General features: G+C 38.5%; 1 protein-coding gene across 1 annotated transcript in view; it reads right to left on the bottom strand.

Annotated features, from left to right (window-relative positions):
- Positions 1–27,101, bottom strand: part of SORCS2 (sortilin related VPS10 domain containing receptor 2) — a 576,005-nt gene that overhangs the window by 230,141 nt on the left and 318,763 nt on the right. The window contains exon 3 of the mRNA XM_086747245.1: positions 21,234–21,333. Coding sequence (XP_086603371.1) covers positions 21,234–21,333 — 100 coding nt within the window. The remainder of the gene's footprint in view (positions 1–21,233; positions 21,334–27,101) is intronic.

Here is a 27,101-nt window from a genome sequence, read left to right as displayed (position 1 = left end):
CTCTGCATGGTGGAAAGGAAAACTCAGTAGCACTCTGTAGAATATAAGTATTAATAGGAGGATTTAAAAGATGACAATATAACTGCAATAAGTAGAAAAGTGGCTTCCCCAAACCTGTGTGCAAAGGTGATAGCAAGGTCTATGAAGATCTAAGAAAAGTTACAAAATGAAAGAACTGCTTTTAAAAAAATAATTTTAAAATATATTGTAAAATAAGTTACTAGTTCATATAAGGCATTTTAAAGAACTTAAAGCAACTTGAGTCTGGTTCATCAACATTAGATAAGACCACATCTCTACTTACTGACTCACATTAGTAATTTACACAAAGGTAATAAAATAAACCTTTATTTTGCAGGTTGGTTATCTTACTAGACCAGTAAAAAGCAGGTAGATATGTTGCAGGCTTTCTGGCCCAAGGTACCTAGTCTACTTCTAAATGGCATTTATGAATTACATAACCAAAAAGAGAAAACTGACAGTATATTTCTCTTTATGAAACGTATTTCAGTTATTGAACAAATATCACATTCACAGAAAAACAGTTGCATTTCTATAACAGGCAGCTTTAATGAGTCTATTTCCATTAAAATGATTGATTTTCAGCTTCAAACCACTCCAGTGCTCTCCCTCAACTCCCTTGTTAGGAATCTGATTAAAAAGAAGTATTATGAAAAATATTCACTATTATATTAATTTGAGTCTTATTGCAGGACTATTCCTTGATGTTAGCCTTACCTATTTCCCACGAAACACTCTATGGCATCCATTGCTGATAAACAGACACATACACCCCCACCTCTGCCCCCATTTCAAAGAACATGGATTGATTCATGGATTGCGAAATGGTCTACCTTCTATTGCAATCAAAATAAAAATGGTCACCTTTACAATGGAGACTACTGTTTGCCATCTCCACAAGAGATGGAGGTTTCATTTCTCTGCTCCCTGACTTTCAATTCAGCCATTCACAGCTACACAAAGCTAAATACACATCACCCTATCCTCTCACCAAAAACTGCTGGATCCCTACCGAGCTCCTACAGCATGAGCAGAGCAGCCAGCCTCATCTATACCATCCCAAGCAACCACCGCCGTGTCCCTTGCAGGAAGGCTGCTGTATCAGGCTTCTTTTTAAAGCCAAACAGAAGAAACACCGGGACTCACTCTATTTAACGTCCCTTGGATCTGCAACTGTGCCCTTCAGTTATTTGGGGGATATATCTTCCTCTGTGAGAAGAGCTCCTTTGAGCCCAACCTGCTGCTCCCTCTTTTTAGTGGGGAGGGAGAGGGGGAAGATCCTTTCTGGAGTTCTGTGCTAAATCCGTATTTAAACTCATCAACCAGGAAACAAGGCCCTGGGACAGATCCCCAGCACATACGTGTCCCTTCATTACAGAGCAGCCATGGCACCTCCGCACGGTCCAAACCCTATTTCAGTGGTGCTTTTCGTAGCAGTAGCTTAAAGGCAGCCCTTGCTGTCAGCAGCATTTCAAACCCCTTCACATTAGATTTGCTGGAGTTTAAACAGCACTGAGCTGTGCAGTGAAGGTACAGCCCAAAATTCAAGCTCTTCGAGAAGAGCCTCCAATGAACAGCTGACTAGGAATGTAACAGCATTATTATACTCTTTAAATTCCTGAAGAAAAAATAAGACAATGCTTTTTCTCAACGATTGCTATGGTCATTACCTATAATACTGTATTTTAAGATTAACATTGCCCTGATTCACAAGCTGTACAGGAAGGACAGAGAAAACTAAGAGCTCTGCCAGGTCTGCTCTGATCCGGTTTGGGTTCTTTTCTGGAGTGCGCAGTTGCTTTCAGCATGATGAACTGCCCATCACTGCTGAAGATGTTGCTTCAGGAAAATCCATAGTGGTTTTAGTTCTTTTATCTCAGCAGAGGTCACCCTGAAAGCTGCGCTGAAGAAACAAAACAAAAGCACATCTGAAGTAATGAGCCCGGCTACTGAGAAGGAAAAGCCCCACAAGCTTGAAACAAAGCCTCTAGCAAAAGATTTTTCTGTGCCCTGTGGCACACACAGCCATCAGCAATTTATGGCTTAAAAAAAAAAAAGAGGTAAGGAAAGGCTTCAGATAAATTGCATTTTGCTATAAAACAGTGAATTGATTTGCTTGGAAAAAAAAGCTACTCTTCTCATTTATAAATTAAGATGCGGAGAGGTTACTATCCCGCTCCCAGGTAAAGACTAATTTTCGGGCATTCCATTTTATTCCCCGGTTCCCAAATGCAATTGTGCAAATGTTTAACCTTATGCACTGAACTGAAGTCAATAGCATTATCCACGCACTTAATGCTAAACATGAACAGTTTAAACTTCTGCCGAAGTAGAACATCAAATGCAACCTGAAATTCAGGTCTCCGTTCTTCAGATTTGATGGAACCCTGACTGATGCTGCACGCTGCGGGCTGAGGGGACTGTTAAGGAGACTGTCCTTAATACCCGTCTTGGAGACACAAAATGATACAGCAGCAAACAGAGAAAGCAGCCCAGGATTTGTAGCTCCTCTTTAATTTAGACTGAGTCTTTAACTTCTCAGACCTATATGCTAATGGAGTAGTTTAGTAAGCTGTTTCAGCACTGATCCAGACATATTAATGCACATCTTACTCCAAACCTTTGCTGAAGCTGCTTGAATTAAGCTCAATGTAAGTGGCATGAGAAGCAGAGAGCAACAAAAATGAATCACAGGTTCCTTAAGCTAAATTCTTACTGATTTTACAGGACATTCTGGAAAAGCTGAAAACCTAATTAAGACAAGACATATAGGGATACAATATAAGCAGTGTATGTTTAATAATTGAACTCTTAAAAACTTGTATTAACCCAATTTTACAATTTAAATGTACGAAGTTCATACTGCAATCTGTGTGTACACACTGTATAAAGCTGTCTGACATTCAAATACAACTTTTGGAGGCAATGAACAGCAACAATTTCCAGAGGAGCCAATGGGAAGACATGCTGCTCAGCACCTGTGGAAGATGAGCCTCATGATCCATGGGATCATCTCCCTCCCTTTTTTTCCAGGACTTTCTAACTCAAGCCTAGAGTAAGGATATATCTTTTCTAAATAGTGAAGCCAGATCTGAGAAGGCAATGGGTAAGGGTGTTAAACAGGACCCTTTCATTAGAAGTGGTTATACGACAGAACACTTACACAATGCAATGATGCATCACAGCAACGGTGTACAAGCAGGCTTCAAATAGCCAGTTACAAACCAAGTTTAGACTATAGATGAGCTTAATTTTCCTAAGCAAGCAAAGACTTTGAAAATTAAATTTACAGCCTTTTCAAAACATTGTTTTCCAATAGACAGGCCAAAATTTCAACCTTAGCACAAGGAAAACATTACAGCTTTTTAGTACAAATACTTATTCATAACTAATCAAATACCAGCAGCTTTTCTCTCCTTCTTTTACTGAAAAATCAATTTTTTGCTGAGGAGAAACATGTGCAAGGAAAACATTTAAATCCCTATTAAGAAAAGTGCAGAGCATTTCACTTTCATAGAAAAATGCAGACAAATTGGGCTATTGCTTGTACAGATTTATAAAATCAGCTACAGATTGCTGTCACATCAGGCCTAAAACAATCTTACTGCACTTAGAGGCCCAGGAATGCTTTTGTTTGAGCACAGAACTTTTCTAAACATACTGCAGCTCTGCTAACAGCCACCAGCCCTCAAGTGGAAGCCCTTGGAGAGGTATTACCCTGAAAGCCGTTTATCTTTTACTTCAATTTGCAAGCAAACACCAACACAGAGAGCCATTAGAGAACAAGTGCTCTCTGGATGCTGAAAATCAATGGAGGAAAATTAAAAATCAACAAAGCTCTCACATACAGCCTCCTAAATGAAATGGCCTGTGATCCAGTCAATCCTTGTTAAGAGGAGAGTAAAATAAATTCTTAATCAAGAATGAGGTCTCGTGACACTTCTTATCATATTTATATTGTGTATCATACACCTCTGGCTATATTCTGTGTCATAAAGATACAATCTGATAATAAAGATACTCATGGTGCATAGAAGAATTAAGAAACTATTTTCAACACTCAAGTTCCAGTGGCAGACAAAAGGCTTCAGCTCCAAGAAGGGGGATGACGTGTGAATGAAGTGACACAAGTAAACACAGCAGAAATTTTGTGTATTTTGATAAATGCCCCTTTGCTTTTATTCTGAGGAGTAAATCCACTTAACCTACATCTCTTTTCCTTTTCTTTTTTTTTTTTAACAGTATTCAGCTAGTTACCAATCTCTTTGGGTCAGCTCCTAAAGCAGCACTGGGAGCCAAACACTGCCTGTGCTGCTCTTCCACATTGCTCATAGCCACAGAAAAGTCAAAAAAAGAGAAAAGTAAAAATATTTTAAAATTTGTCTATGCTGTCTTACCTACTAATCATTGTCACCCATTAATCAGTTGAACCGCTGCTCCTGAGAATGTGACCAAGTACTGATATAAAGATGTTGACAAAATGCAATGTCACATGTATGAACCCCTCCATTACCTTGACAGTTGCAAAAAACATGCAAAAGCAGAAGATATGCTCACAAAATAGGAGATCATTCATCAAAGCAGTTATTAGCCATCCTAACGTAACTATTTCCCCATGATGTAACAGGTGTGGCACAACTAAGCAGTTTCGTCTAATATGTATTGAAATAATCTGTATTGATTTAATTCATTTTCCATATTATTTCAGAATGAGGAAATGTCAGGCTTTCCACTTTTGATGACAATTCCTCATCAAGCTAAGAAGATGGAAGATGAAAAGATTACCTTAAATCATTTTCCATTATAAATTCAACTTCTGTGAGGAAAAAGGAATTCTGAGGTGAAAAATCATCAGAAATGAGAAGCCTCCCACCTAAGGCATCTCCTCCCACTTGCCTACACTCTGTTCAGCAAACAGCACGAGTACCGCTAAATTAAGGCAAAGGACAAAGCAGGAAACTAAGCGAAGCAGTTTTGATTAAGATAAAGCAAAATGTAAACAGGATCAGGTCTCTAAGTTAACTAGCTTTTTACCTGTTGCAGCACTTGCTTCTAAGTGGATGTGCAAGAGCACTGCACGGCACCATGGTAAGAATTGATCTGTTCACAACAGCACTAGGTGGACATGTTCAAGAGATAAAGCTGTTAATTACTGCAGAAGACCAGAACAGCCTGAGCCTTTGATATCAACATGGTCATGGATTTCTCCTTTAACTAATGTGTCGTAGTTCCAGCTGATGCTCTTCCAGTGAATCATCCATAATCAGGTGCTGTGGAACAAACCTCTGCTTTCAGCCTCTGCCAACCAAATCCAGGCAGAACATGGTTTCTCTTTTGCTGTGCTTCCAGAGAAGAATCAGTGCTTTAGGATCTGCTGTGAAAGTCCTTTACCACACACCTTTTACTCAGACAGCATAACGGAATTATAGATCCAACCAAAGCACATAACCCCAACACACACTTGACTGTTTCCTCTTTGGGCTGTTTTCAGCAGCAGCAAATGAAGTCCCTCATCCTTGCCCAGCACTAGTGATGAAATTGCTCAACCTTCTAGAAAACATACGAACTTTGAAAAGCATTTCACACACCTTTCATCTTTATTTTACAGAAGGACACAGCATTTGCAAGCTGCTGGGCATAAAGTCTGTAATGACTACCATCTTTTCTTCTTTACTAGTGTGAGGGTGCTAAAAATGTGGGCATCACTGATATCTTCTAGCACAAAATACAAGCTCTAAACTACCCAAAGGGTTACAGAGAATAGGTTTCTTATAATCGTGAAGACAGATGGCATATCTGAACGCAAACATGACAAATTTAGGGCTACGTATATCTGCAGAATTGACTCTTCAGAATATTTGTTTGGCAGTCAAAGTGCTCTTCAAAATGATAACAATAATTGTCGATTTCTTTTTTCCAGAATAAAGACAAGTTCACAGGTCTCCCCTCTGGTAACTAACTCAGTATATCTTAGGTGACAAACTTAGTAATTTTTAATATGTAAGATAATATAAGCTAAAATACAAACTATATTTGAAATTTTTTTTTTTTATTTCACCTCTAAGGTTAAAATTTCAAGACAGCTGAGTGAGAGAGAGAGAACAGCAGCAGGCATCTTTCTTTATTGTAAAGCTCAAGAATACTTGTGAGAAACCACGGCAGACTTCCTCTGATTAAAAAACGCAAAGGTAAAATGGCAGTTGCCAAAATCTTGAATATGTTGTTTGTTCCTCCCTAGCAAGGCTCATTTGATTGCAACTTGACTCATCAGATGTTGTTTTAACACCTCTTGAGATGCACGAAGTTGATGTCTATGCTTCCCTGAAGACAAGAACATATTTTTCAAGGCTCTAGGCTGCCAGCCGTGCTGCAGTGAAACACAGGCTGTCCTGTTACTTCAGATAACAAATGGCTTCTCTTTTGTTCAGCGATTCAGCCACACGAATAACTTATTTTATCTCCTGAGACTTCTGAAATGAGTGAGGTCTCTTCAAACAGGCATCAACTGCCTTGTGTTTACTGGGTAATACACTTCTAATGCAGGGCTAGATTATTCCAACCAACGCATGGTAACTGAGCTGGCTTTTCTAAGTAGCAGCTGAGGCAATCAGTTGTGACTCTGCTATTCCTAATGGTAATCCTTATGGAAAGGCTATAAAAATTGCACACCCACCATTACACGTGATGGATAAATATTCACAAGATACTATATTCTGAAATAGTCAGTAAGTAATATCAGTCATGTGAGAGAACTCCATTTACAAAGATGGAGTAAATGTATCCAAGATTACAAAGACATCTGGTGACATAGCTTTAGAAACTTGGAGTACTGACATTGGTCACCAGCTCAACCCCACAAGGCACCACTGCTCCCAGTATTGTCATTCCTTTGGCATGGAAAGCATTTTGTCTGGATCATAGCTTCTTCACATAGAGCTAGTCTCACATAAAGAGGATCATGAGGGGATTAAGAACACCCCAGCAACCATTATCACACTTTTTGTCTTTGGTATTTGGAAGCCACCCATCACCATGGTACCCCAATGTGAATAGGATTCATAGCCTAGAGCTTTAGAAAGGGAAGAAGTGAATTTACATAGAGATTTGAACAAGATAATGCCAGCACATTTCTTCCTCCGAAGGAAAGAAACAATACATGATGAAAGCAGAGCACCACTTTGAGGAGAATCTTGACCAAAATTGCATCTGATATGCAATTTTGCATCTGACATGCAACTCCCTGAGTTTCTGATGGTGCAGCTGAGGTATGGGCAGGGCCTGGGCAAGGCTTCCCAGCAATACAGACTGAGCTCAATGCAGGAAAAGCCCTCTCCAAGACGATCTGCAACTGGAAGGGTGGGAGAAGAAAAAGAGAAGTGGAATGGAAATAAGCTGGAAAGAAAAGCTGCAGGGAGAGCCAGTTACACCAGGGAAATGCTTTTTCAGGGCTTTCACGCAAGCAAAGCGGGGAGAGACATGCCGTTTCCACCAGTCCACCGCTCCTGGGAACTGACTGCTTTGCCTACAGCCATAAGGAATAAAAGCAAACCAGATCCCAGTGATGCCAGGCCTCCCTAGGTTATTGCAGTTCTCCCTGTCTGGAAAATCAATACTCAAAACACATGAAAGCTCAGAGTGCAGCACCGTACACTGATAAAGAACAGCTCTAGATGAAAGGTCATCAAGCTGGAGTACCCCTGATTACCATATAATATACTACAACAGAGCTGGGAAAGCCTAAATTGGAGGTTTCCTCTTATTTTTATGTTTCCTTAAGAAATTAAAATAAGCTGGAAACTCAAAAAAGCACAATAACATCTTACTGTGCATCCATCAACATATAGTTACTGGCTTAAAAATGGACTGAAAATTTCTTGTGCATTCTTATGTTATTCTTCACCATTCTATTAAAAATGGCTACAGCCTTGAGAAGAAATTCTTTTTGAGATTTTTGGTAAAAGCCTGTAGCCCCTACTACAATAGATGTCATTGCCAGCTCACAACCGCTGCATTCTCTGGGGATAATTTTGTTAGATGAAGCTTATAAACTGACCTGCAAATAAGGCAGAAAGAGGGACTCGGGTTCTGCCATCACATCATGTGGTGATTTTTAAAAAAAAACTTATTTGCTAGCATAAACATTGAGAGATTTAGCCTCTCTCTGGATTTTAACTGGGTGATATTTAGCTTTCATCTGTAAACGTGGCTTAAATGCAGTGGCAGGTGACACAGGAGTGCTAAGGAATGAATAGTGAAGTCCAACCTCAGCTGCTGACATGCTGCAGTCATTTCTTCAGTTAAAGAGAGCAGACAAGAGAGAGGGTAAAAAACCACCACAAACAAAACGCAGTGTACTATCAAAATGTTCAAAAAAGATAAATAACTAGCAATTACATAAATCATGGACCACTGACTACAAGAAAAAAAGAAAAACACAGCAGTGTCACCTGCAGACTGTGAGCATTAGCCTAACGAATTCACCTCTTAACATCTTAGTTTAAAAAAAAAAGAAGAGGATAATCCCCTTATTAACAAATCAAAGAATCCCATGGAGAGAAAAATATATAAGTAAAGCAAAATACATTATAGCTCTGAGATAAACTCAGAATTATAAATATTATGTAAGTTAAAAATTTACCAGCTTTGTCAAAGAAAAAAAAATGTACACTATTTTGGCACTTTACTGTCTATTAAAATGCCAGGGCATTTTCTGAAAAAAAAAAAAAAAATTAGTCAGAAAATGCTGGAGTGGCAAAAGCAATGTTTTCCAATGCACATTTTTATTTTAAGAAGTTTCCCAATTCAAATATTAAATAGGAGTATTTTTTATTTTTATAGGTAAACCTTGACATACTTTCACACATGATACTTAAGAGGGTCACAATTTAAACAAAATGTTTCACTTAATCTCATCTGTTTTTCCTTATCTGACCTGCGTCAACTCTTTTCCAAATTTTTTATTTTCATCTGTAGGTCAGGATATTTTTTTTCAGAAATTTTCAGAATATTAATAAACCTTTCTAACTATATCCTAACTAAGCCATATTTTACATAGAAACTAATTTATAGTAGATAAGTGTTAATAAAAAGTGAATTCTATGAGTTGTGCAGAAACATAGAGCCAATGTTTTCCAACAGTCTCCAAAATGAAGGTCCTAGATGTACATTCAACTCCCTGCTTTGTTTCCAAGTATAACTTTTTAAAGATATAGTTCAGACAGCCTCTAACACTTCAGAAAAGCTTTAAAACTTCTTCTGTTATCATTACAGATTACCTTTCTATAAATTTATTAAGAAATTCGGCTCAGAAGTCACATCTTTAGTCTTAGAAGAGGTATTGCTCAATACTTTACCAAATTATGTGTATCTACCTATCCAATCTTCCAAAATGATAACACAAAAAAAAGTGTAAAAATCTACTTGGTCCTTGTTTAAAGCTAATTATGATCTTACTTGTCGAAAATACTTGCTAAATTTCAGTTCTTTATTCTGAAAATATTAACCGTTCTGATTTTTTTTTTTTTTCAAAATAAGCTTTCATATATTTGACAACTGATAATATTCATGGTATTCATAGACCTTCCGCAAGCCCGTACTTTCTGTTGAACTGGTAAAAATGTATTTGATTTAATTATTCTATTATTTTGTTGAGGGACAAAAGGGTCATTCTGTGCTTGAAGCTGAAAGGCTGGCTTAGGTGCACGGCATATTATTAAATTTCTCTCATTTCTTTCCCAGGCAAGTCTTAGACATCTTTCTGTTTCCATGTCTGTAAAAGGAAAATCCTATAACCTCTTCAGAATTCCCAAAGCTATTAACAGGAGACACCAAATCATCTACGCACATATAAAATTTTGAGATCTAATGGCAGAGTACAACTCACAAGTGGTTTTAATATAGGCTTACAATATACCAAGCAATATTAGAATGGAACATTACTACTTCCTGAACGGCACTTTATTCCAGAAAGGACAGTTTTATAGACTTTGTCTGCCTAAGTCAAGTGGAAAGTTATGGCTGGACCTTGCAAAAACATAGAGCATGCGAGAGTTTCAGAGGAGCATTTTGGCTTTGCAATGCCAAAGTGCAGCAGAAACCCCATATCCATGGGTTCTACATAGCAAAGAGGTAAAAAATGGAGGCCCAGATGTTCTGCTTCTGTCTGCGGGCACCTTGCAGAGCAGAAAAGCATTTCTCAACCCTTCAGCTGCAGTAAGTAAGACCATTGCCTTTGCTGGAGACCACAGAAGGAATGAAGTGCAAGACTATTATTCTCCCAGACAAACTTGAACCTTTAGCCAAAGCCACACTAATTTATGCCTGCCTGCACTGCATCACAAACAAAACCAGAAAATCTTACAAAGTGATGCAATGTGGAAAAAAATTAGCTCACAGATATGGCTGAATGAAACAAACAGGACATATATTAGCAATAAAGAAGAATGACTCCAGTTCATTTAATAACTTAAATTGATAGGAGATGTTTGCTTATTCCCAACGATCCCGGTGTGACTCCTGTAGTCATAGTTACACTGAAAGCACAGCTTTTTATGTAACTAGCAGTTGTCCGTTTTTGGCAACAAGCTTTGTAAGATAAACACTCCACAATCCCTCAGTGCTACCTGAGATGCTTCCCTCGCCAGCCCTTTCCACCAGATCTCCTTGCGCAGACTTAGTGTTTTCTAAAAAAGAACGAGAGCATTTTAAAGTCAAATCTGAATGCCATTTCAACGTCCAGACTGGTAATATTGTTTAGAGGAGTGAGAATAGGACTGTAAACCTGTAAATTGTAGATCCAGTAATTGCAGTGGAAATTAATCCTGTTGCATTTCGGGCAAGTAGCTTAATTTCCTCATTTATGTGAGCATAGAAGTACTACCATTATATTCAAATTATTGGCTATGTCCTGAACCAGCCATGCCTGATAAATGCTAAACAATCTAGAAAAACACAGGAACATATTTATAACAATTATTTTGAGCATGCTGCAAATCTTAAAATGCTATTCAGTACTGCAGGGATGAGACACAAAAAATACCTCACAAACATGTACTCCTCTCAAAATGGGATTGTAAGAGTACTCTGCATTTGTTTAAGGAGCACAGCTGCTCTGCAGACTTCAGTATTATTGTCTTAACTTTATAAATAAGGAAACTAAACCAGACTAATTCTGTACTTTCTGCAAAACCTGATAATCTGGCCTCAAGGCAGACTGTCAAATCATCTCACGTGACAGTGGTTTTGCACAAGGCAGATGCTATTACAAGGTGCAAGACAACGTGAAGTCAGGCTTCTGAGAGGCTCAGGCATGCTCAAGGTCACAGAAATTGAAGTCAGGTCTCCTGGCTAACAGCTCTCTGATTGAATCACCCTACTGCTGTTGAAGAGATTCATTTGACGAATTATAGTTAGGGATGTGTCTGCAGTTTTATTATTATCCCAATATAATGATGAATTTGAATATAAAAATAGGGCATTAGCTGTGTTTTTCTAGTCGATATTTTTCCTTCAGTAACTGTAAAAGAAAAAGGTTTAACTTGGTCCAGAAACTACTTGTGAGGTGTAAAAAGAAATCATGCTCAGAAATGAAAGAAAGGAAAGTAGGAAAACAAGAAAGCATTGGAAAGAGATTGAGATGGAAGGACAGAAAGAGATGATGAAAAGTTGGAAAAAATAGTTATGAAAAAAATGAGGAAAGAGAAATACCAGTTACACACAAAACAAAATCAGCTTGCAGAAGATCCCACCTCAAAACCAAAGCAGGAATTATGAAGATTCTGCCATTCACCTGATAGCAATCTTTTGGTATGAAGGAATGACAGCACCCTAGTGCATTGCTCCCAGGGATAGAAAAAATCTGTCTCTAGTATGAGCTTAAAAGAGGCCACTGTCAAGAAGGCTTCAGAGGTGGCTTGGTTAAATAGAAGAGATTTCAGTTTCCAGGAGTATGAATCTTTCCCTGCCTGATAGAAACACGTAGTGTGAAATAATAAAAAAAAAAATCCTGTTTTATGTTTGCATGAATTTATGATTACTATATTCAAGTAAATAGGTACAGGCTGCATGAGGACATGATTGAAACACATTGCTCGCACAGGTCCTGACTTTTCAATAGAAGTTTGCTGCTGCAGGGTGCTGGGGCTACTGGGAATCAGCACTCATTTCAGAATTAGAAACAGGTAAGCAAATAGTTACATTCATCCCTTCTAGTAAATGCCACAAAATGTTGTTTTAGAGGGTGAAATAAAAAAAAAATCATTAGAATCCTTAAGTTTCACAGTAGCTTAGGAGTCCTGTACAAATATTTGTGCTGTGACAGCAAGATTGCAGCAGCACACTGGTTTAAGCAGCAGTTTCACTCCTAGCAGTGTAGGGAGGCAGCCATGGGGATTCTCAGCAGAGTGAGTATGCTGCTAGCCCTGCAGAATGGTCGTGGCAGTAATTTAAACTCTGCTCATTTCCACTGTGCTTCCATGCCAACCCCGGGGAAAAAAAATCCTGCTGCATCTCTGCTCCTGAGAGAGCCAGAGGAGTTGTGCGGTCAGCACGAGCAGAGGGAAGTCAAACAACTGCAGTGAATAGAAGCAGAACTTGACGTCTCAGTAGATTGGAAAACACTAGCAGAGCATGAAGCGTGGAAGCTGGGACTCATGCTGCCATTCCATCATTGGAGAAATGAGGAGCAAACGCACAGGTCTCCAGGAGATGCAGAAGATCCATCAGCAAGCATAATGAATATGTTTTAAACATGCTACACCATTATTTTTGAGCTGTCTGGGAAATATGCCTACTGTACATTGTCCTTGCAGATCTACCGAATGGTATTACTCATCTTTCTTCAAATACTCTTTAAAAGTTTTCATATAACCTCCTTAACATTGTCCTGTTGGTTAGTTGTTGCTGCAGTTAGACTCCGAGTTAAGATGAAAGCGTTCCCAGTTTCCTCCCTTCTGTCACATAGAAACCTTGATGCAAGCCTCTAGGCATGTTGTAATGCTCAGTAAATAATAAGACAAAAGTAATCTCAACACAGAGGATAATTGCAATAGATACAAATAATCTAAATTAATCACAGAAAAACCTCATCTTTTGTATGTCAGTTTTAGTAGAAAATTGATTCTGTTCTGTAGACTTAACTGTACCCATTTCACTGGACAACCAATTAAATACTTATTAAGTACTGTAAGATGCTTGTTACTAATCCTTTACCATTTCCTCTTCACAATTAGTTGCTTTCTCTTTTCTCCTGTTTCCTTTTGCAAAGATTCAGCACCGCTGATATAACCACCTCTTCCTTTCTAGTTTTATCTGTCAGATTTCACACAACCCTGAACCAGTAACTCTTATATTCACTCTTCATGTGGGCAACTTCTCCTTTGGACACTGTCCCATATATTATAATTTGCCTCCTTGTTCTATTTAATTCTGCAAGCTACATATCGCATCAGAAAATCTTCCAGAATTATATTCTCAAGGGAATGTATAGCCTTCAAAAAAGATGTGCATGATCCTCATAGCTCTGGATTAGAAGACAGCTGTAGCTCTACCTAGGACATAAGAAAGTCTCTGCCATGCTGGAGAAAAGCCTAGGTCTCACTCAGGTCTAGAGACCTACTGCAGCAAATTTTGGTTGATTCGCTGATTTTGGTTTTCCCCCTAGTTGTTATCTTAAACAGAGGAGGAATTAAGAAGTACTTTCAGGTCAATAAGCCCATGGGCAGGCTGGACGAAGGAAACACACTACCTGCCCAGTGTCCTGCACAGTGTATCTACCACCACCCTCCAAGATTTTCCTCTGGCGTATGGCTCTTATTTAGATTTGGGCCAATGTATAACAATCTACATTTTGAAATAAAGAGCTTTGACATGACAGCCTGGTCTAAATTTTGCAAAATTGCCCTTATTTTCAGACATACCAAATCAAAATCCCAGATCTTAAAACCCCTCTGGTGTGGAACACTATGCTTTCCCATTTACAGCCCCTCTCTGACCAGCCATCAACTCAGCAGCACACATCGCCGCAGGTGCTGAGGGTAGCTTCAGACCTGCTTTCTACTATATGCTCTTGATTGACTATTCCCATTTCTCCAGGCAATGACCCCTGCTCATCATAATAGGAAATAAAACTTTGCTGAAAATATGATGCTTGGATTCCTTCTCTTCCCAGAATTACCAGGAGGGAAATGTATGTCTCTCAGTACTGAATCATATGCACAATGGGCTCTTAACACTTGTTCGCAGGTCTTTTCCATTTTCACATAAATCTTTTTTATGTTGTACTCCCACCAACTAGTCTTTTTATTTTTGGCTTCACAAAAGTAAACTTAATTTAACATTACGGCTTTTTGGTAGTTGTTGGTCTGCTTTTATGATTAATGAGTTTTAGACAGGAAATTCATAAAAACAGAACAAAAGAATCTATAAGCATGCAGTAAAGACAGGACTATTTTTCCTTAGAATAATTTTATACCTGAGTACAAAAGAATACAAGAGTTGCACATTAGGCTACAAAATCACAGCAGAATGTCAATCTGAAAATCTTCAATTGAGATCTCTACATTAAGCATCAAATAAATCATAGGCTAGAATAATAACATAGAACGTTATGTTCAAGTGTGCACCCATTTAGCCCACACACCCTCTATCTTCATTAGTAATTATCCTACATAATATGGCAAACCTACACACTAGTGCTGGCAGTCTACTGTTCACTTGTATTGTTAGCCAGGTTTGTTGGTTTGGGTTTTTTATGGGTTGCTATTTTGGTTTCTTAAATGTGGTGCAGCCTCTGACCACAGTCTACTCCAGATGCTGGACTGTAAAAAATGTGTATGTCAAAGGGAGAAGAACTGAAACAAAAAGGTGTAGAGGCAGCTTCAGACTGCATGGTTCAATGTTTTGATAGACATGTATCAAAAATATTCAAAGACAACAATGCATTTAATCAACAGGACACGAGGATTCCTTTCTAGCTCTGTATGTAGAAGACCAAGATGGAGAAATGTACAGAAAGTGAAAAATTTTTATGGAAACCAAAGCAAACCTTTCTCTGCCACACTACACAGAAAAAATGCATTCATAGTCTACTGTTTAAAAGAGAGAGTATACTTAAATAAAACAGTAACACTGCTACTACCTTTGACTGATTAAGAGGTGTTAGAAAGAGTTAGAATATGAAAATCACATAAGAGATACATTTCTGATGCAGCCCTATTTGCATACAAAGTCTGAAAAAACCCTAGTTTCTCAAACATAGGAAGAATCAGACAGGGAAAGCTGTAGTTCCTAGCCCGCATTTAGCCAGTACTTAGCTCAAATACTTTTCTAATATCTAGACTCCTAATGATTGCTCCATGTATGTTTTTAATTTTCAACTGCTCCACTCTCTGCTTCTCAAAGCTTTATCATACTTTCTTCACATATACTTACTCACACCCTGTCAAATAGCATCCATCAAATCTTCTCCCTGTATGGCTTGGTTTCAGTGGTGCTGCATGAACCTCTGACTCCTAGCTAACAGCTCAAGGAAAGCTCTGATTGTTTTAACCTATTTAGTTCCACTTGCATTTAATAGCTCCCCAAACTGGCCATCAACTAGGCAACTGCTCATCAGCTGTGTGTGAATAAAATCTGGGCTTTCTGCAGAGGACTGCATCTCACAGCAATCCACTTAGCAGCAAACTATGGCTGAAAAAAAATTTTTGATTACTGGGCATAATTCTGGAAGCATCTAGAATATCTGAAGATAAATCGAACAGTCCCAGACAAGAAGTCTCAAGCAAAATGATGCAGTCAGTTTACATCAGTGCTCTGGTGGTGCATCATTAGAATAAAACTGAATGGTGACACTGTTTATAAGGAAAGAAGGCATCATGGTAGACAGATGAGGCATCATAACATACAGACTCCTATTCTGCAATTTCTCAGTGAAACCTTCCTGAAGTAACTACTCAGGTTACTGAAAGGAATATTCCATAGTTGACAACTTCTACTAATAAAAATGTACGATAATTCTGTTCTGTATGTTTGCACATGTTCCGGTATGGTCTCTAAGGAAATTGATACTTGAGTAGAATTATTCCTTACAAGTAAATGTAGTCATACTGCATTTTGACAATTTTCAGCATCAATTGTTTTGCTCTGAAAGACAAATGACAGAATTTTGTAGGACTGCATCTACCTGTAAGTGCTTACAAACATTGCTGAACCCAGCTGCATCTTGGGAAATGCTTTTATAGCTGTGGCAAAGACCCTTTTGCAATACTGTGTAATTTATACTATTTTAAAGTATCAGGAGTTAAAATATTGTACAGGGTAGTGTATATCCTTATTACTACCTTAAGTGTTCTGCATGGTTTGTCAAGCAAGAATACACATTTGTCATCTTGCCTTTCAGTTTGGAAAAACATGCAGCTATTGGTTATTATGTCAGCTAGGAAATGTAAGTGTTCAACCTATTTAGCTAATAAGTCAGCGTATGCACAATCAACGTTTATTTTCTTTTAACATAAAAAGCTTGAATATACACTGCTTAGCTGCCTCTTTTCCAGAACCACATAAACAGAACAATGGATGCATCAGTTGCAATAGCACTAGCGAAAATTAAAATACGCACTGAATGTGGGGGAAAAACAGTGTTTTCATTCAACTCCTCCCTAGCAATATCATACAAATAGAATTAAAATAAATATGTAATTTCTACATCCAACATCATATACACCCTATAAAAGTGTTAAATACTTTGGTGATCACTTAGCTTAGTAAAGCTGAATTCTACTAACTTTCGTCTTCCATAGACAGAATTTACTTTTTTCAGCTGGCTCCAGTTTAACACTATGGAAAGCATAACTCCATCCTCCAGTGTGCATCACTTCAGATCACAATTATAATGTGGTTTTGCAAAAGAGAGGATAGACACAGATCAAACTGTTTCCCCCATATGGTACATTCTGGGATGCCTGCACTATTTGATGCTATCAGCACAGAGTAATTACTGAAAAGGGAATAATTACCTAAGTTCTGTTGTTTAAAGTGCAGGAACATCCCTTATCCACACACAACACTTCAAGGCCTGCATAAAGTAAGACTATTTTATGTCATAGATCAAAGAAAAAGTGTTTCAAATGGCAAAGGTAGGATCAGAGAGCTTACCAAGGAGAACTCACCTTCATTACCCTACAACTTTCCAAAACCACGTCACAGTAAGTATAACTGGTTTTGGTTGCAGGTTTATCCTATGCCAGAATGCAAAAATAACATTATTGCATCCTTAGGAAACATGAGCTTTTAATTACACTATCATTTCACCTATTTATTGTTGTTTCATAGCACCCAGGGTGAGCTTACATGATCTTTTGCAGGTAGGTGCAAATGTTTTCTACTGGTGTTGCTGGCTGGCTGCAATTCAGCTCTGAATCACAAACAATACAGCCATAGTTCACACTTCCATCCCATGATTTTATCAGAAAGGTCCATTCAAAGTGATAACAAAAAGCCCTCTAAAGCTGTGCCCTCAGAGGTTTCTTGTCAAAACCGGGTTTCATAGCTTGAGTCCTCTGGTAATCGCAGCAACACCATTTTTACATCAGTTCTGCTGTGTTCAGTCAGAACCAGAACAAGACCCAGACAGAGTGAATTTACAACAATTGTCAAAAGGTTGTGTAGACATGACCTCGATACAACTCCGTCCTGACTCTTCTTTTAGATCCATGAACAGTACTCATCGCAACTTGCTCATAGAAGGGTAAGAGAGAAAAGGGATGTGCCACTTCTTTCTGTGGATTTCGTAGGGTTATAAACTCCTTGCACCACCTAGTTCAAAGTCCTCAGCATTCCTGGAGTTTACCTTGTAATTTTGTTCTTTTTTATACATAACCACTTTTCCATGGAGCACTATGTGAAAAGGATGCTGTTGTTCCCTCTGCAACTCTTAATACCATTACAATTCTGTGGAATTTTAACTTCTTAAACAATGGGGAAGGGAAGATAAAATATATAAACTTTTTTTCTTTTTCAATCCATTTTAAGAAAATGAAAACTAGAGCAATTCAAAGGGACTGAAAATTTCCAGTACAATTTCACGCTTGTTGTATAGAGCTCACTTCTAAGTCCATTGGTCTGAATGGTATAACTGCAGCTTACAGAGTGGAGGCATGTTGAGTGAAACTCTAAGTCACTCCAGGAGCTGGTATACCAGCAGAGATGCACTGAAGAAATAATGTCAGTCCAAGAACCAGACTGGAGCTTTCTAGTAAATATTTTATCTAATTCCATTCCAAAACAAAAATAGTATTCCATCTCTTTTTATGTCTTTGTAGGAAGCGGCAGCGAGAATCTGTTCACACCCAAGATAGTCACCAAGTCATTTACAGGAATCTCCACAAGATCATTCAGTCTTACTCTGACAATTACAAAGAACTATGACTTTAATAAGATGAGCTGCTTGGAGGTGTCCAAGTTTCTCCATTGGCTACAGAGGGAGAGGACTTGACTAGACAATTAAATTCCACAGAGCTAAAACCAGGTGAGGTTAATGCTCTGGTGACATTGAGGTGGAAACGATAAGCATTAAATTTGCAGTGTCAGTTCTTCCACAGACGAGGTCTATGAAAGCACAGAACAAGGCTTAATATGCAAAGTATTAAAAAAATCACCATCAATGTATTTTATCTCTGCTTTCATGCATATTCCCAGTCTAAATGCTAAGTGGTAGCATGGGACTACTTAAGCTTCAAATTTAAAGTGCATGCTCTGTTCCAGTACACACAGTCAGCAGTCCAGTTACCATTTTCAGCACATTTCAAAAGATGTGAACTGGTTGATGACAACCCACACAATAATGATCAGAACTGTAGTAGCATCTGGAACAAGTGAAACCCCAAGACTTCTGCTCAGCTCAGACAAGGGAGTCAGGGCTCTAAATGTTCTATTCCACCTTACTGCAATTGGGCTGAAATGGATGGATAGGGAGACATTTTCTTCCATCTTTCTAAATGACTTCTTTGAAATCAGCTGGTAGACTTAGCATCCTAATCAAATGTCCAACACCAGAAAAGTTGCTGTTACAACTGACAAAGTTCTTATGAAATGGAAACTTCCTCCTTACCTGCCACATGTGACTGCAACACCTCTAAAACCACTTTGATGCTGTTGGCTGCAGAATTTAACTCCAATGCTTTCACTACTTTTGTACCATGTATGTGTGTATGTATGCATATTTGCATGTACAAATACGTCTCCCTCTGGCATCATTTACAGGCCCTAGAAATCCTTTCTGCTCTGCTGTTTTTGTTCTCCATATACTATTGAGCAACATCTTCCCAGAAGCAAATCTTGGCATAAAATCAGCATATTTAATGACTACCCAAAGATACTTTCTATAACAAATGGATTCCAATATGATATTAGTTTACTAAGCAGGCTCTGTATCTCTAAGAACTTCAAACTGTCTTGAGTATAGATTTTTCTAAGATGGGGTTAATATGAGACTTTTTGTGAATGCTGGGGTGTCTTTCAGGCTTGAAATTCAGCAGAGAACTTAACATTGTTTATTTTGCCAGACAACTGGCACTACCACATTGTCACTGACCCTCTGTGCTTATGCAGGCTTTTCTATTGTAGCTGGGTGAGCTGAGAAAAATCCTCCACAGAGCTCTCACCTGCCTCTTACTTTTAGGTGTTATTCCCAAAACTGAAATAGGTAAAGATTTTTTTTTATTCTTTTAGACTTTAAATCACCAGTAGATCTTATCTCTGGGATACAGAGTCTATTGAAACGTCGAGCTTGGTGGTAGTTCCACTCCAAGAAACAAAAAAATCATTTCTGACTTCGCAGCAGATTAAAAATGTATTACCAAGCTCAGGCATAGCATAGCTTGGGTGCAATAACTCCAGTGACAATTGTAAGAGAAATAAAATATGTACTTAATCATCCAGGCAGCCTCACTGAGTTCCACTGATTTTTGATTAAGTAGAACTGACAGATAAACACAACTAACATTGTCCTTCCAATCAGTGGCCTCTGCATGAAATCAATGCTTCTGTATTACACTGGAGTTAAAAGGCCCTTATCAGGAGAAAATTCTTATTTCATGAAAGACTTACTGTGCTTGTGTTATTCACAATGTATTTCTCAATTGTTGCTGTTTAAATCACAAGCGTTTTACAGATAAGGGTTGGTTTTGTTTTTTTTTTTCTCTCATAATCACTCTTCCTGTTGTTCCCATTGTAAATACACTCAATGGGTCGATTCCCCTCTCACTTATAAAGTCCACTTAATCTTCCTCGGCTCCATGAAAAGCTTTTTGGTTGGTAATGATGCAGGAACATTTTTTAAGGAAGAGTTTCAAGGAGAGGGTGTTGTTTTTTTTTTTAATTAAGGTTTTATACAGGATAAATACCATTCTCAATGACAGCCTGCCCAATCTCTATGCTTTACATTGGGGAACATGTAAAGGACTTTGAAATTGTGCATAAAGGATTAAGAAGGAGAACACTAGTCCCAGAATTTAGGCAGATGTGAGAAAACCTACAAAAGTTGCTTTTCCATTTCTGTGGAAAGCTCCATGGAAACTCCATTTCATAGAATCATAGAATGGTTTGGGTTGGAAGGGACCTTTAAAGGTCATCTAGTCCAACCACCCTGCAAGGAGCAGGGACATCTCCAACCAGATCAGGTTGCTCAGAGCCCCATCCAATCTGGCCTTGAATGTTTCCAGGGGTGGGGCAACCTGTTCCAGTGTTCTACACTGTTCCAGTGTTCTACCACCTCCATTGTAAAAAATTCTTCCTTCTATCCAGTCTGAATCTACCTCCCTCTGTTTTAAAATCATTACCCCTTGTCCTACAACAACAGGCCCTGATAAAGGGTTTCTCCTCATCTTTCTTATAAGCCCCCTTTAGATTCTGGAAGACTCCTATACGGTCTCTTTGGAGCCTTCTCTTCTCCAGGCTGAACAACCCCGACTCTCTCAGCCTGTCTTCAGAGGATTCAAAGGCCTCAAAAGTTTTCATAATTTGTTAAGGCATTTCATCCTTTCTATATTATTCAGTAAGAATAAATATCCCACTTCCATATGTCACAAATTCACCTAATGTGACCTGCAACTTTGTGAAAACCACTTCCCTATATTTTGAAAACCTGTTAAACACACTTCACATGGTTGCAGAATCTCAGCTGCACTATAAGAAGTCACCTTTTTTTTGCCACATACCTTTTTTTTGTTGGTGGGACAAATGTAGAAATTGTCAATAACAGTGGCAATCCCCGGCTGTAGATTCAACTTTGTGTATAACGTCCCAAAATCTGAGGACCTGAAAGAAATCAAACATCTGTAAGTGCTCACTTCTAAAGGCTTCAGCATTGAAACTCTGCCAAAAAAAAAAAAACCCACTTTGTAGCACTATCCATTTTCAATGCTTCTCTGCCATCCTTTTGGTTTTTTTTCAGTGCTCATTAGCTACTAAAATAAACCTGCTACTATTAAGAATATTTTTCTAGATTGGAAAAGCATCACTAGTTCTACCTGCATTTTGCAGTTCTGCGCAGTGCTAGTGTTCATCCCGACACTTCTTCATGCAGTGACAGAAGCCCAACACGTATACCTTTCCATCACCACCCACAAGGTGGGAAAAAAAAGAGCTAAGCAGAGCAAAGGCTCATACATGAGTACTAACAGCACCTCCTTGGCTGTGCAGAAAAAGAAGAGCTGACTTCAGAGCCCAGCGTTGCATACGAGAACAATTTGGCCTAGATCTGGAAGACCTGCAATGGACTGCTACCAGAATTCGTACTTGATAAAGGTATCCATCCACTGCTCCAGTTCTTTTTCAGAGGATTGCTAAATTTTGAATGAATAAAAACAAAGCCAGTATTTGGCCATCAGTGTGTCACACACATGAATATTTCAAATGTGAACACTCTGCAGAAATTGCTTCATAAAAACCTACAGTGAAGAACGGCATCTGTGTTACACACTTGTATCTGCAATGTCTTGTATAAAAAAATGCACAAGTAAAATGTAAGTATAGGAAAATGTATATAAGTGAAACTCAAAGCAAGTCACATCCAAAATTAAATCACTTTGGCTGGAGTCTCATTTGTTCTATATAGGACCAAATTGCATCATATGGTGTCTCCATATTTACAGTTTCTCCTTTCTCGTTTGGAAGAGGACTCAGACACATCTAAGGCACCTGTCCCTTCTTCACCAAGAAGCCCTCCCTAGGACAAACGGTCAGTAGGTGGACTTCCCCTCTATATTCGCTTTTCTTCACTGGAATAACAATCTCCTTAAAGAAATAGGGCTGAAGGTGCCCTGTCTAGTACCTCTGCTTTATTCAAATGAGTAGGAATCTGCAGTAGCTCTCATGTCCAAGAGAACCAGGACAAGTCCTGTGTCCCTCCCAGTGTAACAGTGAGGACTGCCTATGCAGTGATTTCTGCCCTATAATCCCCTTTTACCGTGTTCGTTGCTCCCCAGTGAGCTCTGTTTTCTCATACTCATCACCCAGGGGAGCCACTGCTGGAATTTGTATGAACACAACCGAATGCAGAAAGGGAGAAAAGTGAGAAACAAAATCCCTGGCTGAGTGTGTACACCTTGACAGTCAGCCCACAGCCTGAGGTCTCCTCCAAGCCACCTGAGAAAGAACGGTCCCTGAGGGGCTGGCGCCCGTAGGAGGGCTGCCATAAGCACTGTGTGCCCACCCGTGTCCCAGTCCCACGAGGATGTTGCTTAACTCAGAGGGCATGTGGTATGAAGCCAGAGGTCACTACTTTGCTTTCACACATCTAGCTTTCCACATGATATGAGAACTTTCAGCTGTGGTCATGGAGCAGCTTTCTATGTCTTTGGCATCACCAAGCATACCGGGAACAGACTTATACGCCTGGATCAGGCCCTAAGGCACACCAAATAAAGAAGGGCTCATATTTACCTCACTTTTCTTTCCTCTCTACCAGTTAAAAAATGAGTAGGCCTAAGCCTATGACACAAAGACCACAGTCACAGCCTAAAGTGGAGAGTTTAGCTATTTTATAGTGACATCTGAATGAATTTGTTACAGTTTTTTTTCCCCCTGTAATGTTGCTTTGCCTGCAGATAAACAGCAACGCATCACAAAAGTTAATGGAATCAAGCAATTCAGTTTTGACAAATAATTATCTAGAAATCAAACACACACAATTGCACTACACTGGGTATTCAGCACCAAGATAATTAAAATTCTAAGGGGAACAGGACGGACAGTGCTAAACCTGATTTGCTAGACCTGTTTGACAGAAAAGAAATTGAAGCAAAGACTAAAATACTGACTTCAGCCAGATGTATTGAAATCATGCAGAACAAGTATGTATGATGGAAACAGAACCTAGTCTATTCTCTTTGAGGAAAGAGTATAAGGTCAGTGGTTTGCCCAGTAATAACATCCTGAAATAATTCTCTGAACCTTAAAGATGATCCACTTTACTTTGAAGAGGCGGTTCCAGGATTAATACAATGGGACACTGGAGAGTGACACTGCAGGAGGAACAGTGGCGGCAACTGTATCAAGGTACGAAAAGAGCACAGGCAGGAAGCCCAAAGAGGGTAAGCCATTTCAAAGATAAAAAGTTCCAATCTAAAACTACCTGTTCTAATTCTCATGACTTATATAAAGTATTATAAGAAAATAATAAAGTTGTAACAAAAAGAGTACGCTAAGGTAACTTAAGCTATTTTCAGAAAAAGGTAGAAAAATTATATAGTCAAAAATCTTTTATTTTCTGGTACAAATTAGCTGTCTTAAGGGGAAGAAAAAGTCCAATTCCAACCTGAGACAACAGGCTAAGGCATATCCATAAAGGTACAGCAGGCCTAAGCAGGAAGACCCAGATTGGCAGAAGATCTGTGGATCTATGGAGAAATTTATTCAGACTCCTAAATCTTTTTTACTATGACCCAGCTCTGAAGGAGTCCAGGAATGTCAGCTACTTTTTGAGATATTTACATACAAGAGCACATAGTTCAAGGACATCATTCAGGGGAAGCACTGCCCAAAATAATTGGTTTTCCAAATCTCCTATAATCCAGAGAAAACAGGTCACCACAGCTTTTTTATTTGAGATATAAATTCCAAGTTTCTGACTCTGTATATATAAAGAATTAACGTTTTGTAGCACACAGCTAGAAGATAATTCCTTGTAATTGCACTACTGGGCTACAGAGAGGGATGGGGAGGATAAATTCTGGGATCTCAGTGCATGCCTATTTCAAGACTGTATTAAGAAGCTGCACAAAGTGTGGTTTATATCAAATTCAGGAGAAGAGCCCTTCATGTTCTTCCAGTCATGAAGAGATTTTTTTTGCGCACGTGAAAAACCAAACTTATGCTGTTTTAGAATTGTTAAGGAGAGGAAAAAAAACCACAAAAAACCCCACCACGAATGAACTATCTGTGTTTATCAGGATAAATACATTCTCTTTCCTCCCTAAAAAAATCATGAAAAGATATATCAAGGTATAATGGAAAGAGGATACACATGTACCTGACAAGAAGAGTAAAACATCTTTCTACGGCATGGTCCATTTGCAGTGGTAGCACAACAGAAGAACTACAGAAACCAGAGCAAGAAGTGTAAAGTCTGATTTCTTAAACATGGGCCTGACCTGCAGTTCTGAGTAATCGAGATGCAGTTAGTGAGCATTTTAGCTTTCTGTGAGACATTCCAGCAGGCTATTTCTGCTGCTGCTTATCGACCTGTGCACTAGTGGCTACAGAATGTATGGATGTTTCTTAGAAGAGTAAAACTCAGTGGAGGACTCATAGGAAACACATCTACCAGTATTCAGGTGATGGGCCATTCAAGGGTGGCAGGACCACCACATGTCGGAATTACATGGTTGCTCATGCACTCATGCAGACATCACACAACCTGTGCCTGACAGGCCTTGCAGCTGGGTAGTAGCTTCTTTAAAAGTGTGTACATCTGCTGACATGTGTGCCACTTTTTTTTTTTTTTTTCCTTTAAAGAAAAATCACTTGTCATTGTAACAAAAGCCTGCTCAAATAGCGGTCACCAAAATCATACAATGATATTACAGCACAGACAGAATTATGTCTTTTTAACTTCTTTTAATACTGTGAGCTCAAACGAGAGTTGGGAAAACTTTCAAGTGGTACAGAAATGTATCCTAATGAAACAAAACTTCCAAAGCCCTTAAACTCTGAGGAAATTTGGGTTTTGTCCTTAAAAATGTAAATATTTTATATTTAAGCTAAAATAAACCTACGTCTAACATAATTGGGAACTGTACCTAAATGCTGACTCTGGACATCTTCCAACAGAAATATTGAGAAAGAAGAGACAGAAACCAAATGTTTTCGTGTGTAAACTTCACTATCATTATACAGATCTCCACTGATGACTCACACCTATGATTCAGTATTGCTCAGTTAGTTGTTTTTCCAGAGTATATTTACAAGTATATATTAAAAATATATATATAAGAAATATTAACATGTATACAGTATGAATGAAAACTTCTAGAGATATGAAAATTGCATTCTCAAGGCAAATTTAATACTCAAAGAAAACATCAACAGTAAATGCTTTCTTCCCTGTTTTATTTTATTTTTAATGAATTGAAGAGATGCACTGGAAAGATAACGTGTGGAACACTTAACACATATATTCATCGGATTTCCTCTACCTTTTCTCCTTGAAGATTAACTCAAGCTCCATCCTAGCCAAATAAGCCATACAGTACAAGCCCTAATAACTAAAAATCCTAGAAGACAACAATGAAGGGATTTCAAATGACTCATGGATTACTTAACTAGTGAAACAAAAAGAAAGTCTTTGGAAAAAAAAAACATACAGAAGACCTGCTGGTTTAGATGATTGATAAGTTACTAAAAAAAAAGATTGAACTGGGATACACATTACAGAATCAAGGAAGAGTTGATCTACGCATAACACTCACTGAACTTCTTCCCACATAATTTTCTCCAGACTGTATTGCAAATGTCATTTTTCTCACCTTCCCCTCCTTTTGGTCAGAAGAACAATCCAGTATTTTCACCATGAACTTTAAAGTGCAAGAGAAATTAATTCAGTTTCTTGCTCTATAACAGACTTAGGTCTAACATCAGGATTTCCTTTGTATTCTGGTGCCTCACCTGAAAAACAGAGACAACTCTGTCTCCTATACCTCAAACGTCTGTAAGGGAAAGAGATATCTATAGGATAGCAGAGTAATGAAGAATTGGCTGATGGAGTATTTAAAATAGATATATCAGAAGTTCCAACAAGAAATCCCAAGACAAACCTACTAAAAGGGATGTAACTGGAGGAATATCATTAAAGAAGTCATACACTAATGTATTTTCTTTACTTAAACAGCACGGAAGACTTAAAGGGCTCTTATATGTACAACGTGGAAACTGCAGAGACTTTGTTTAGCCTCATAAAAGCTTTTTAAACAGCAACAAAAAACCCTCAAACCTCAAAACTCTTTCTTCAGAATAGAAACACATTGTAACTTTGGGTTCCAATACCTGAGTCACGTACTGAGGAATTTGTGCAGATGAAAAGTTTCTCCAAAGTCTGTAGAAGAGTATGACTCCTAGCAATCCAATTTACAGATTACTCATCAGCTATCAGCTCTGCTGAGTACTTTCTGAAAGTACCTCTCGCTCTGCTTTCCAGAAAAGTTGAGCCTTTTTGAAGTTACATATTCTTCCTCTCAAAAGCAGATATAAAAAAAGGTTCTCCCTTAATCCAGTTTTCCAAAGAATCACTGGCATAGGCAGGGGCTAACAGAAAAACAGTTTACCAACTTCAAATTTAGGTAACTGTCATAGTTTAGCCCCACTTGGAACCAAGCTATGTGGTCTCTCTTTTGATTCCCACATCCTCCGAGGGAACAGGGAGAGATAGTATAAGAAAAAAGGATCAAGGTTTGAGATAAGGACAGGGACAGATCACCGAGATTACCATTACGGGCAAAACAGACGATACTTGGGGAAAACTATTTATTTATTATTAAAGCCAAAGCAGGATAATGAGAAAGAGAAAAAAGTAACTTCCCCCACTCTTC

The sequence above is a fragment of the Chlamydotis macqueenii genome, chromosome 4 (genome assembly GCF_036417535.1).
Source record: "Chlamydotis macqueenii isolate bChlMac1 chromosome 4, bChlMac1.mat, whole genome shotgun sequence".
In the NCBI taxonomy this organism is placed as follows: domain Eukaryota; kingdom Metazoa; phylum Chordata; class Aves; order Otidiformes; family Otididae; genus Chlamydotis; species Chlamydotis macqueenii.
Note: the sequence above shows the minus strand (reverse complement) of the source record. Positions and strands in the feature narration are given on the sequence as shown.